The 13,938-nt window shown below is 40.7% G+C and overlaps 1 protein-coding gene across 5 annotated transcripts in view; it reads right to left on the bottom strand.

The window, feature by feature from the left end:
* LOC130427264 (uncharacterized) overlaps positions 1-13,938 on the bottom strand; it is a 117,259-nt gene that overhangs the window by 76,170 nt on the left and 27,151 nt on the right. For all 5 annotated transcript variants that reach the window (XR_008907294.1, XM_056754574.1, XM_056754576.1 and 2 more), the window contains exons 13-14: positions 11,504-11,635; positions 11,313-11,390 (exon numbers count right to left, since the gene is read on the bottom strand). Coding sequence is in view for 4 of the 5 variants with exons in the window: in XM_056754574.1 (XP_056610552.1) it covers positions 11,313-11,390; positions 11,504-11,635 (210 nt within the window). In the remaining variant the exon portion in view is untranslated. The remainder of the gene's footprint in view (positions 1-11,312; positions 11,391-11,503; positions 11,636-13,938) is intronic.

The raw sequence follows: 13,938 nt of genomic DNA, 5'->3' as shown, positions 1-13,938 counted from the left end.
TTTCTTGAGGCTCCTGAATAACAAGATTAAGAATAAAATTGTTAGTAAAACATCTATTGTAAAATCCACCAATCCATGAGTGAAGCTTGTAATATCGTCATACTCTAGTGAACCTTCATTGTGTGGAGACGAGTCACTCAGACATGCCTTGATGAACCTTGATCATGGTGATGAAGGCCTCTATAGACCATAAGTGAAGGGGCCCTCTGTAGACCATGATGGTAACGTGGCCTCCATAGGCCATAACGTTATGATGGAGGCCTCAATAGTCCATGACTGTGACGAAGGCCCTGATAGACTGTAACATTACGAAGCCTTGATAGTCCATGATGTGGTGATAAAAGCCTTGATAGGCCATAACATTGAAACAAGCCTCGATAGGCTACAACATGGAGACGGGGGCCTCAATAGACCGTAACAGTACCGTGGCCTCGATAGGCCATGTAGAGACAGTCCTTCTGACGAGCCTCGACAGGCCACGGGATTGAGACGAAGTATCAACAGGCAGCAGCATTGAGAAGGCCTCGACAGGCCGCATCATTGAGACAGAGGCCTCAATAGGCCATAACAAGTAGACAGAGGCCTCGATAGGCCATAACATTGAGACAGAGGCCTCGATAGGTCATAACATTGAGACAGAGGCATCGATAGGCCATAACATTGAGACAGAGGCATCGATAGGTCATAACATTGAGACAGAGGCCTCGATAGGCCACAACATTGAGAATAGCCTCGATAGGCTACAACATGGAGACGGGGGCCTCGATAGACCATAACATTAACAAAGCCTTGATAGTCCACGATGTGGTGATGAAAGCCTCGATAGGCCACAACATTGAGAAGGAGGCCTCGACAGACCACAACCTTGAGACTGAGGCCTCGATAGGCAGCGACATGAATACGGAGGCCACGATAGGCCACGACATTGACACGAAGGCCTTGATAGGCCAGAACATTTACACGGGCCTCGATAGGCCACAACATTGAGAACATCTATTTGAGAACATGATTGAATGGTAATGGATAAGAAGCAATATGCTACCACCAGTATAAGTACATATACAGTTGAAAGAAAAAGTATGTGAACCCTTTGGGCTTACTTGGATTTCTTCATAAATTGGTCATAAAATGTGTTGTGATCTTCATCTAAGTCACAACAATAGAGAAACACAGTCTGCTTAAACTAATACCGCACAAACATTATACGTTTTCATGTTTTTATTGAACATGAAAAAATTGAACATTTCATAGTGCAGGGTGGAAAAAGTATGTGAACCTTTGGGTTTAATAACTGGTCGACCCTCCTTTGGCAGCAATAACCTCAACCAAACGTTTCCTATAGTTGAAGATCAGACCTGCACAACGGTCAGGAGAAATTTTGGACCATTACTCTTTACAAAAGTGTTTCAGTTCAGCAATATTCTTGGGATGTCTGGTGTGAATCGCTCTCTTGAGGTCATACCACAGCATCTCAATCGGGTTGAGGTCAGGACTCTGACTGGGCCACTCCAGAAGGCGTATTTTCTTCTGTTGAAGCCATTCTGTTGTTGATTTACTTCTATGCTTTGGGTCATTGTCCTGTTGCATCTTCCATCCTCTGTTAAGCTTCAGTTGGCGGACAGATGGTCTTAAGTTTTCCTGCAAAATGTTTTGATAAACTTTGGAATTCATTTTTCCATCGATGACAGTAATCCATCCAGGGCCTGAGGCAGCAAAGCAGCCCCAAACCATGATGCCCCCTCCACCATATTTCACAGTTGGGATGAGGTTTTGAAGTTGGTGTGCTGTGCCTTTTGTTCTCCACACATATCGTTGTGTGTTCTTTCCAAACAACTCAATTTTGGTTTCATCTGTCCACATAATGTTTTGCCAGTAGTGCTGTGAAACATCCAGGTGCTCTTTTGCAAACTTCAAACGTGCTGCAATGTTTTTTTTGGACAGCAGTGGCTTCCTCCGTGGTGTCCTCCCATGAAGTCCATTCTTGTTTAATGTTTTCCTTATTGTAGATTTGTCAACAAAAATGTTAGCATGTGCCAGAGATTTCTCAACTCAACTCAACTCAACTTTATTTATATAGCGCTTTTTACAATTTTCATTGTTACAAAGCAGCTGTACATGAGACAAATTGAATACAAGTATGAATTCGAAAGCAGCCCCCCCGGCCAGGCAGATAGTGCAAAACAATATGCAAACGGTGGTGAGGAACCCAAAACTCCCATCGAGAAAAAAAACCTCAGGGGAACCCAGGCCCAACCAGGGGATTCCAGTTCCCCTCTGGCAAAAGCTGCTGCCTCTGCACAAGCTCAACAGTGCTTGCACAACAAGGCTTAATAAAATATAAAAATTAAGGATTTAAGATTATCATTAACAATCTAATTGTGGTGAACCACAAGTTTACTGAAGAGACATTCACCAAGGTACTGTACCTTTAAGGGAGGGAGGAGTTAGGTGTTCGTGTTGTTCCGGTTGTTGATGTGCGTGGTTGTTTTTGTGCTCACTCGCTATTCAGAGTGTTTATTATTAAAGTGGAGCGTGAAGCTGTCTCGACGCATCTTCGTCTCTTCTTGACGGGCTGTTGCTGGGTCCGTCCACTTAGGCCTTGACTATGCTACTATGGCTGTGGATCAGACCGCAGATGCTGAGATGCAAGCCTACAGGACAGCCCCTGCAGCGCTGATCGTAAAGGACGTGGTTTTTGGCACAGCCAACACTACACTCCTTTGCGATGTCTCAACTGGCCAACCGCGCCCTATGGTACCTGCTGGCTGGAGGCGTAGAATTTTTGATGCCATCCACGGCCTTTCCCACCCAGGGGTGAAGGCCTCTACCAAGCTGGTGGGGGCCAAGTTCGTCTGGCCAGGCCTGCGGAGGGACGTCAGGGCCTGGGCTGCTGCCTGTGTGGCATGCCAGCGCGCAAAGCTGACCCGCCATACTAAAGCTCCTTTGGCAACCTTCAAAGTACCAGAGAGACGTTTTGATCATGTGAATGCGGACCAGTGGTCGGTGGCCTCTCAACGTGCTGTGTCTCGGGACATTGCTGAGGCATTTGTTCCTATTCCCACATCTAACCATGGCCTTCCCCAGTCCTACGTGCCCAAGGATTTACCGTCGGCCAAGTATGTTTTCATCCGCCATGATGGCCATCGTCCCCCGCTGCGGCCCCCCTATGATGGACCCTTCCGCGTATTGGAGGGGGGATCTAATAACTTCATTGTGGATATGGGCGGTAGGCTTGAGAGGGTGGCGATAGACCGTCTCAAGCCTGCTCATGTGGATATTGGTGAACAGCTTCAGCTGGCCCAGCCTCCACGGCGAGGGCGCCCCCCTGCGGCAGCCTCAGCTCCTGTCCAGCCCCTGGCCTTTCGCCCTTCTCCTGTTACGCGAAGTCGTTATGGCCGCCTAATCCGCCCCCCTGTGCGTTGACTTTCTTTTCGCTGTTAAATCTGTTTGGTTTTTGCATTAATGTCTTCTATGTTTTATTAGGGGTGAATTCTGGGGGGGCCTATGTGGTGAACCAAAAGTTTACTGAAGAGACATTCACCAAGGTACTGTACCTTTAAGGGAGGGAGGAGTTAGGTGTTCGTGTTGTTCCAGTTGTTGATGTGCGTGGTTGTTTTTGTGCTCACTCGCTATTCAGAGTGTTAATTATTAAAGTGGAGCGTGAAGCTGTCTCGACGCATCTTCGTCTCTTGTCTCCTTCTTTATTTTACTCCACATAATAGCATTTTAAATGTTGTAGGAAAAACAAAGTTGTCGCGTCCTTTATCCAGCTCTATCCTCTTAGCTCTTTTCAGGTCACCGCTTCCCATTCTCAGCTCTGCCATCAGGTCTGGGCATGAACTGCATCCTGCGGTAACCTTGGAACAAAGAGACAAGACTGGCTGAGAGTAGAGTACTGTTCTGCACTCTTTGATGCAACAAGTACATCATTTGTTGTTGGATGTGTTCCTGGTTCCGGTTGATCTAAATAATGCAGCCTAAATCCTCTGAGGATTAATATAATAGAGGTATAGTGTATGCAAGATTAAAAAGATGAGTCTTTAGTCTAGATTTAAACTGACAGAATGTGTCTGCCTCCCGGACCGTGCAGGGAAGAATATTCCAAAGTTTAGGCGCTAGATAAGAAAAGGATCTACCACCTGCACTCTATTTTGAAATTCTAGGTATTACCAACTGACAGGACGCCTGAGAGCGTAATGTACGTGGAGGTCTGTAATACAATAGAAGTTCATTCAAATATTGCGGCGCTAGACCATGTAGGGCTTTATAAGTTATAAAGTCTTAAAGTTAATGCGATGCTTTATTGCACTGGTAACCAGTGCAAGCTTGACAGAACCGGGGTTATATGCTCATACTTTTTTGTATGTGTAAGAACTCGAGCTGCAGCGTTTTGAACCAGTTGCAGTTTTTGTAATAGGCCCGCAGGGCAACCACCTAGAAGTGCATTACAGTAATCTAGTCTTGATGTCATGAATGCATGAATTCATTTCTCTGCATCTGACAGTGACAGCATATGACGTAATTTAGATATATTCTTAAAATGGAAAAATGCAATTTTACAGGTGTTGGCGACATGGCTTTCAAATGACAGAGTACTATCGAATACAACACCAAGATTCTTAGCTGATGACGAGGATTTTATGGAGCATCCGTCAATCGTTAAGCAGTATTCTTGGTTGTTACACATTGCAGTTTTCGGTCCAGTAAGCAGCACTTCTGTTTTGTCCGAGTTTAGTAGTTTACTATGATGTTACTCATCCACATTTTTAAGTCAGCTATGCAATCCTTTATTCGATGAAACTGCTGAGTTTCATTAGGCTTCGCGGAAATATAAAGTTGAGTATCATCAGCAGTGAAAGCTAATTCCGTGTCGCTTTATTATATCTCCTAGAGGTAGCATGTATAAAGCGAAGAGCAGAGGCCCCAAGACTGAGCCCTGTGGTACACCGTACTGGGCTTGTGATTTGCGGGACACCTCATTGTTTATTGCTACAAATTGAAAACGGTCGGATAAATAAGACTTAAACCATTTCAATGCTATTCCGTTAATGCCGACGCAATTTTCGAGTCTATGTACAAGTATGCTATGGTCAATGGTGTCAAATGCAGCACTGAGGTCTAGCAGCACCAATAACGAAATACAGCCACGGTCAGACGCTAAAAGCAGATAATTTGTAACTCTGATTAAAGCAGTCTCTGTACTGTGACATGCTCGAAATCCAGATTGGAATTCATCATTAATGTCATTCCTTTGGAGGAAGGAGCATAATTGAGTTGAAAGTACTTTTTCCAGAACTTTAGATATAAAAGGTAAATTCGATATAGGCCTGTAATTTCCTAGTTCTTTAGGGTCGAGTTTTTTTTTTTTTAAAAGAGGCCTTATAGCAGCCACCTTAAATGCTTTAGGCACATGTCCTAATGTCAGAGATGAGTTAATAATACTAAGAAGATGATCTATAATTTCTGGAAGCATTTCTTTCAGTAGTTTTGTAGGTATAGGGTCTAGCATGCATGTTGTTGATTTAGATGATCTTATGATTTTAGACGGTTCATCGTGATCTACTGTAGAAAATAATTGCAATTTCTCCTTGGGGTGCTGTAGTTAGTTTGTTCAGCGGATTTCACTACAGGTTGCATTGTTATATTTTTTTTCTCCTATATCTTGGATTTTACTCGTGAAGTAGTTCATAAATTCATCACTGTTATGCTGATAATCAGAATCTGACGTCGATGACGACTTATTTTTTGTCAATCTAGCCACGGTGTTAAATAAAAACCTAGGGTTGTGATGGTTTTCCTCTATTAGTGTTGAAAAGTAGGCGGATCTAGACGTTTTTATTGCATTACAGTAATTTCGAGTACTATCCTTCCATGCTATACGAAATACCTCTAAATTAGTTTTCTTAAATTTGCGCTCCATTTTCCGGGACGCTTTTTTTAGAGTCTGAGTGTGTTCATTATACCACGGTGTTGGGCTGCTATTTTTAATTTTCTTTAAACGCAGAGGAGCAACTGTGTCTAATATTTCCGAGAAAGTAGTGTTAAAATTTTCAATAGTAGTGTCAAAATCGTCAACGTTTTTACTCATGCTAAATATTTTATACAATTCAGGCAGATTATCGAGAAACGCATCTTTGGTAGTTGAAGTAATCGTTCTACCATTTTTGTAACAAGGAGTTTGATTGCAGCCGTAGGCCATTGAAGCAAACATAATATCAGATAATGATCCGAAATGTCTTCACTCTGCTGAACGATTTTAACATCGTCCACATTTATACCATAAGAAAGTATTAAATCTAAAGTATGATTACGAAGGTGAGTGGGTCCTGACACATGTTGACTAACGCCCATGGAGTTAAGAGTGTCTTTCTGTAAGTGTTTAGCTGACACTCTAGGATTCTTCTTCACCTCATTGAGCATTCTGCGCTGTGCTCTTGCAGTCATCTTTACAGGACGACCACGCCTAGGGAGTTTAGCAACAGTGCAGAACATTATCCATTTGTAGACAATCTGTCTTACCGTGGACACATGGATATCAAGGCTTTTAGATATACTTTTTTAGCCCTTTCCAGCTTTATGTAAGTCAACAATTCTTGATCGTAGGTCTTCTGAGAGCTCTTTTGTGCGAGGCATGGTTCACATCAGACAACGCTTCTTCAGAACAGCAAACTCAAAACTGGTGTGTGTTTTTTATTGGACAGGCCAGCTTTAATCAACACATCCAATCTCATCACATTGATTGGACCCCAGGTTGGCTAACTCCTGGCTCCAATTAGCTCTTGGAGAAGTCATTAGCCTAGGGTTTCACATACTTTTTCCACCCTGCACTATGAATGTTTACATGTTGTGTTCAATAAAAACATGAAAACGTATAATGTTTGTGCGGTATTAGTTTAAGCAGACTGTGTTTCTCTATTGTTGTGACTCACATGAAGATCAAAACACATTTTATGACCAATTTCTCAAGAAATCCAAGTAAGCGCAAAGGGTTCACATACTTTTTCTTTCAACTGTATACAGTGGGTACGGAAAGTATTCAGACCCCCTTCAATTTTTCACTCTTTGTTATATTGCAGCCATTTGCTTAAATCATTTAAGTTCATTTTTTCCCTCATTGATGTACACACATCACCCCATACTGACAGAAAAACAAAGAATTGTTGACATTTTTGCAGATTTATTAAAAAAGAAAAACTGAAATATCACTAAGCATTCAGACCCTTTGCTCAGTTTTTTGGAGAAGCATCCTTTTGATTTAATACAGCCATGAGTCTTTTTGGGAAAGATGAAATAAGTTTTTTATACCTGGATTTGGGGATCCTCTGCCATTCCTCCTTGCAGATCCTCTCCAGTTCAGTCAGGTTGGATGGTAAACGTAGGATTTTAGGTCTCTCCAGAGATGCTCAATTGGGTTAAAGTCAGGGCTCTGGCTGGGCCATTCAAGAACAGCCAAGGAGTTGTGGTGAAGATTAGATTAGATTAGATTCAACTTTATTGTCATTACACATATACAAGTACAGTGTAACGAAATGTAGTTTAGGTCTAACCAGAAGTGCAATTAGCAAGTGCAGGATATACAGTGTGAATAAATACAGAATACAATATTAGGAAAATACTATACAATGGGCATGTTCTATGAAAATATGACAGTCGGTATGTACTATGAACAATATAAACAGAAGGATATATACTGTGATGAATAATGTACAGGTGGTTATGAACAGATAACAATATAGACTATACAATAGTGCAAGTGACTTGAGTGTGCATTAGTTACAGACATTAGCTATTAAAGTTACAGTGCAGTACATGAGTTAATGCAGTCATTGAAGTTATAGTGCAATACATGAGTAGATGCAGTTATACATTTACACTGCAGTAGATGAGTTAGTGCAGTTATTGAAGTTACAGTGCAGTAGATGCGTTAATGCGGTTATTAAGGTCAAAGTGCAGTAGATGAGTTAATGCAGTTATTGAAGTTATAATGCAATAGATGAGTAGGTGCAGTTATTGAAGTTATAGTGCAATAGATGAGTAGATGCAGTTATTGAAGTTATAGTGCAGTAGATGAGTAGATGCAGTTAGTTATGCAATAGATGCAGTAATGCAATAGATGAGTCACAGTGCAGTAGAGAAGTTGGTGAAGTTATTGAAGTTACAGTGCAGTAGATGAGGTAATGCAGTTATGAAAGTTACAGTGCAGTAGATGAGGTAATGCAGTTATAAGAGTAGTCCATTAGTGCAAATGAGCATTCAGTGTAATATTCCTGGTAGCCACTCATTCGTTATTTTAGCTGTGTGCTTAGGGTCATTGTCTTGTTGGAAGGTAAACCTTCGCCCCAGTCTGAGGTCCTGAGCACTCTGGAGAAGGTTTTCGTTCAGGATATCCCTGTACTTGGCCGCATTCATCTTTCCCGCGATTGCAACCAGTCGTCCTGTCCCTGCAGCTGAAAAACACCCCCACAGCATGATGCGGTCACCACCATGCTTCACTGTTGGGACTGTATTGGACAGGCGATGAGCAGTGCCTGGTTTTCTCCACACATACCGCTCAGAATTAAGTCCCAAATGTTCTATCTTGGTCTCATAAGACCAGAGAATCTTATTTGTCACCATCTTGGAGTCCTTCATATGTTTTTTTAGCAAACTCCATGCAGGATTTCATGTGTCTAGCACTGAGGAGAGGCTTCCGTCGGGTCACTCTGCCATAAAGCCCCGACTGGTGAAGGGCTGCAGTGATGGTTGACTTTCTACAACTTTCTACCATCTCCTGAATGCATCTCTGGAGCTCAGCCACAGTGATCTTTGGGTTCTTCTTTACCTCTCTCACCAAGGCTCTTCTCCCCCGATAGCTCTGTTTGGCCGGACAGCCAGCTCTCGGAAGGGTTCTGGTCATCCCAAACATCTTCCATTTAAGGATTATTGAGGCCACTGTGCTCTTAGGAACCTTAAGTGCTGCAGAATTTTTTTGTTACCTTGGCCAGATCTGTGCCTTGCCACAATTCTTCAGGCAGTTCCTTTGACCTCATGATTCTCATTTGCTCTGACATGAACTGTGAGCTGTAAGGTCTTATATAGACAGGTGTGTGGCTTTCCTAATCAAGTCCAATCAGTATAATCAAACACAGCTGGACTCAAATAAAGTTGTAGAACCATCTCATGGATGATCAGAAGAAATGGACAGCACCTGAGTTAAATATATGAGTGTCACAGCAAAGGGTCTGAATATTTAGGACCATGTGATATTTCAGTTTTTCTTTTTTAATAAATCTGCCAAAATGTCATTTGGCAGATTTATTAAAAAAGAAAAACTGAAATATCACATGGTCCCAATTCTGTGTTTTTCTAAAGAGTAAAAAATTGAAGAGGGTCTGAATACTTTCCGTACTCACTGTATATATGCATGAAATGAAATTACCTTGGTCGAGACTGATAGAGCTTGCTAGGCGTCGAGAATGACTTTTTGGAGTCCGGTCTTATGTAGAATTCGATTGTTGAGGAACGTAGATTGTAGAATAATGAATGAGAAAATGAGACACCACCACCACCAGTAGATGCGTGAAAATACTTGATAATCATGAAACCCTACTGTGAGAATGTGGATTTCGGCTGTGTCCCTTACATAACCTGACATGTTTATATGCTTTGTTTTAACACATCTGTTCTGTCTCATGATGAGCAATACCCAAAAGACATGTCTGAACCGGACTGGATGAGATGACTCCGGCCACCATGTCCCTGAATGTTCTAATCTAGATGATGAAAAATAGGGAACTAAAATATATGCTGTCTTGACAAAATAATATGAACCCGAGGTCTGGTGACTTTCCATGACCGAATGTGACTTCCTGTTTTATAAATATAAATATTACCCCTTTAGACAATAAACTTTGGACTCTGATTGAACTGCACATCTCGTGTCTGTGTCTTTCTTGGTCTCCGGGATCCTGAAAACTCTGAAGGCTCAATCGACTCAACTCTTCGACCTTAGAATAATCAAACTTAGATAGGGGGACAAAAAGTAATAATCTTACACCTACCAAAACTCAAGTGCATTTGAACACATGTATGAAATGATTCCATCGGGAATTACGGTGAGAAGTCTCATTAAATCTGCAGTTGGAGTCAAGTCATGAAGTACTTACCGCATTTATACACTCTGAACCTAGAGCCTAAAATGTTTAAAAACATCATAATGCTTGCATGCAATTGTAACCAGCAGCTTTTATTGTATGGATGCTTTTTCGATGGTTCGTAATCCACTCTTGAAATTCTTTTTCGCTAAGGGATCAAGGCCTGGTTTGGAGTTTGTAAATTGGGATCAGTTGTCATGATATCTTAGTAGGTAAAAACACGCAAGGGACAGTTATGGAACATTTCTACATTCCCTGCGCTGCTCAGCTGTCCTGATGCAAACATGCGCTATAGCCCCATCAAGACCATCTGTGTTCGGGTCTTATCCACGCTTATAACAAGTCGAAATTGATGGTAACTTAAAACAACAAGCGCTGCATAAGAAGTTGTTCATATTAAAGTACTTCCAAACCTTTAACATGAACGCATCTCTGAGTTTAAATGCTAGATGCAGCGTTTGAGACTTTCCAGCACGGCTGTTGAACGAAACGCCTGACATCACTATGTGAGAGTTGAGTGATGGATGTATTAAACAACCCAGACGTTCTGGAGAAGCAAGTCCTATGTGAGCTGAAAAGGTCGCAGTCGAGTAATCCTAGCATGATAAGCAATTAGCTGTGTTATCATGATTATCCTCTGTAATGTCCTTGATCACGACTGTCGGAGCGCGTGAATATAGGCTGCTTCAACTGTGAACGCAAACAAAGGGTAAGTGGCGATCTTATATACTCCGAGTGCTAGGTGATGAGGCTTTGGTTATTGGTCTATACGTTGTAAGTGACGTGAGATTGGGTCTTCCCGGCAGAACTTGTGCTGAAGCTTACATGAAACAAGGAGGCTGGGGCCAAGGCAAGAGATAGGAGGACACACGGCGCAATGTCAAACAAACTGCCACGTGCCTCCACACAAGACGTAACACACACACACAAGAAAGGGTCCTGTCAAGACCCTGTCCAAAAGGCTCGAAAACTCCTGACGGAAGGACAGGAGTCTTTCACAAAGTGTGGAACTGTGAAGTTAATGTGGAGAGCTTAGTTTGGATAATTTTGGTCATGGAAGGAAGTTGTGAAATGTTTGAATTTTATATTGAAATAGCCTGGCTTTTGGTTGCAAGATTTGGCTTTGGTTAGAGACATTTGATTAAATCTCTTCTCTTATGAATGAAAAACATCACTGACCTTTATCCTCTGTACAGTCCTGTATAAGAATCATCCAAGGCTGTGCCACGTCCTCCTCAGAAGTCACAACTTTTAGAACTGGAGACAAAGAGAGACATTATACCAGAGTTCCTATATTTGACCTTAACTCTAACCAAGACCGAGACATTGGTGTTGTTTATTTGGTTCGGTATAATAAACATTTTGATTACCCTGGCCTTGAGTGAGATCATTCATCAGTGGGTTGTCCTCAGTGTGAACCGCAGGATCCCAGTGAGACAAGCGTATGATTTCACCATCAGGACCCATTATTAAGGTGCCTGCTGCTTCACTAGCCAGCCTTTCTGAAAACACAAATTCAAGTTAGATGTAAAGAGGATATTTCGCACAAAAAAATGTATATATAAGTTTACCCCAATATCGTTCGAAAGCTGTATTTAAATCTTTCTTTCTTTTGTGTAATATAAATGAAGATATTTTGAGAAATGTCTTTTGAGTCCAAACTATGGTAATTAATGGGTCAAATGTTGTTTGCTTGCCAACTTATAAATAAAATAAAACAAAAATATCCTCTTTTGTGTTCTGCAGAAGTAAATGATAAAATAAACTTTATTTTTGTATTAACTTGTGTTACTTGTATTAAACGGGAGCTTGGGCTCTCGTGGTGTTTTCTGTTGCAAAGTAATCAGGAATGTAGAGGAAACATTGTAGTATTTAATGTGTCTGTATCTAAATGCGATTGTCCCGACGCCCCTCGATGCGTTGATTTGTGTCTTGATTCAATCGAACGCTGGTGCGTTTGCATTCATCTTACATCCTCATGCACGAGCATGACGCATAGTAGTAAACAGAAAATGGGTCAATATATTGTGTTTAAATTCACTTGATGTTATTATGTATGGAGGACCAGGAGAGTCATGTGTAAAGTAATAAAGCATCTAATTGTTTAATAACTAATTCTTCAATAAAAATAGGCATTAATCCATTTATTTTTAATTTCATTTTTTAATTCAAATATAAATAGGCGAATTGACAAAGTAATTTATTATATATTGTTTTAATGGGCAATAAAAAGCGTGATTATAAAATTATTAATAAATGAAATATTAATCCATCAATAAATACTTCAATTTAAAAAGGGACTTTTAAAAATCAACATAAAACATGAAATAAATACATAATTTTAAAGCGCATTAATGAATTCCTTTATAAATAGTGGAATTTCAAAATTATTTCAAAATGCGATTTAAAAAGAGGAATAAATAATTGGATTTACAAATTAAACTAGAAATAAAAGTTTTAATCCGTCATTTTAAAAGACTATTTCTTTCAGCATTTGCATTTCCATTTCCCCTCTGCATTTCCTTATCCGATTTGCTATTGGATTTGCCAAGTCATTTAGCTTTTCCTTTTAGCCTCTCTATTTATCATTGCCGTGACACTCTGGGGCCTTGCATGCTAAAACGTGGTAAAACAATGCAAATTAGCTACGGAGAGAGACATTTTACAAGCTCTCTGATTGGCTAGTTCATTTTACGTCATGTTCAGAGTTGTGTCAGATGAGCAATGGAGAAGAGTCTGTTGTTCACTACACGTGTAACCAGCGCGTTATCACCGCCTGCTTATTCTCTAACACAAATCATAGAAAATGAAACCTTTTGTTAGAACAGGTTAACTCCAGTCCTCAGGCCCCCCCTGACAGAATACTTTGGATGTCTCCGTATTGAACACCTGAAGAAGTTAATGAGATAATGAAGTGATGATTGATTCATTAATGATGAACAGGTGATGTTAACAAACACAATCCCTAGAATAAAAACCATAATAGTGTTGAGCTTTCTTTAACTGTGGCTCTTACCCTTGATTTATTATGTTAAATTTTTTGCTAGCTGAAATAGTTTGCTTCTGAAGCATATTTATAAGAGCCTGACAAAAGACAAAATTATTTCGTCCTGGTATTGGTTATAGCTGTGAAAATGTTGGTTGATTTTTGGTGTGTCACGATATTTGTCAGACTTAAATCCCCCTTATTTGTATCTGTCTTATAACAATTTAAGAAGCTTACATTCCGACAATTTTGTCTTTTGTATGGCTGTTCAGAAACACACTATAACAGCTGATATAAAAAATAAATCAAGGGTAAGAGCCCCACTAAAGGAAACTTTATTATGGTTTTTGAACTTACTTATGATGTTTTCTTCAGCGATTAACATCACCTGTTCATCATTATTGATCAATCATCACTTCATTATCTCATTAACTTGTTCAGGTGTTCAATAGGGAGACATCCAAAGTATTCTGTCAGGGGGGGCCTGAGGACTGGAGTTGAGAACCACTGGGTTAGAACATTCATACTGCACGTGGAAGCAGCAGTGCTGCGGTCATTTTGGGCAGAGTCTATTTATGATGCGATGCTTACGCGGAGTCAACGTGACATAAGTTACGGTGCTTATGGCCAAAATGCTTATAGATTCACGCGAAATGTAACAGTTTTACCATTAAAGCATGTAACTGATGTCATCTGTGTTTTAATCCGCCAAAATCTACTTTTTATGAAACCGCAAACACACACCATGGTGTGTATTATATGCATATAGTAGATACAGTGCCGGGGTTACAAATTGTCTGTTACCCGTGATATTTTGTG

Source organism: Triplophysa dalaica, chromosome 8 (assembly GCF_015846415.1).
Source record: "Triplophysa dalaica isolate WHDGS20190420 chromosome 8, ASM1584641v1, whole genome shotgun sequence".
Taxonomy (NCBI): Eukaryota; Metazoa; Chordata; class Actinopteri; order Cypriniformes; family Nemacheilidae; genus Triplophysa; species Triplophysa dalaica.
Note: the sequence above shows the minus strand (reverse complement) of the source record. Positions and strands in the feature narration are given on the sequence as shown.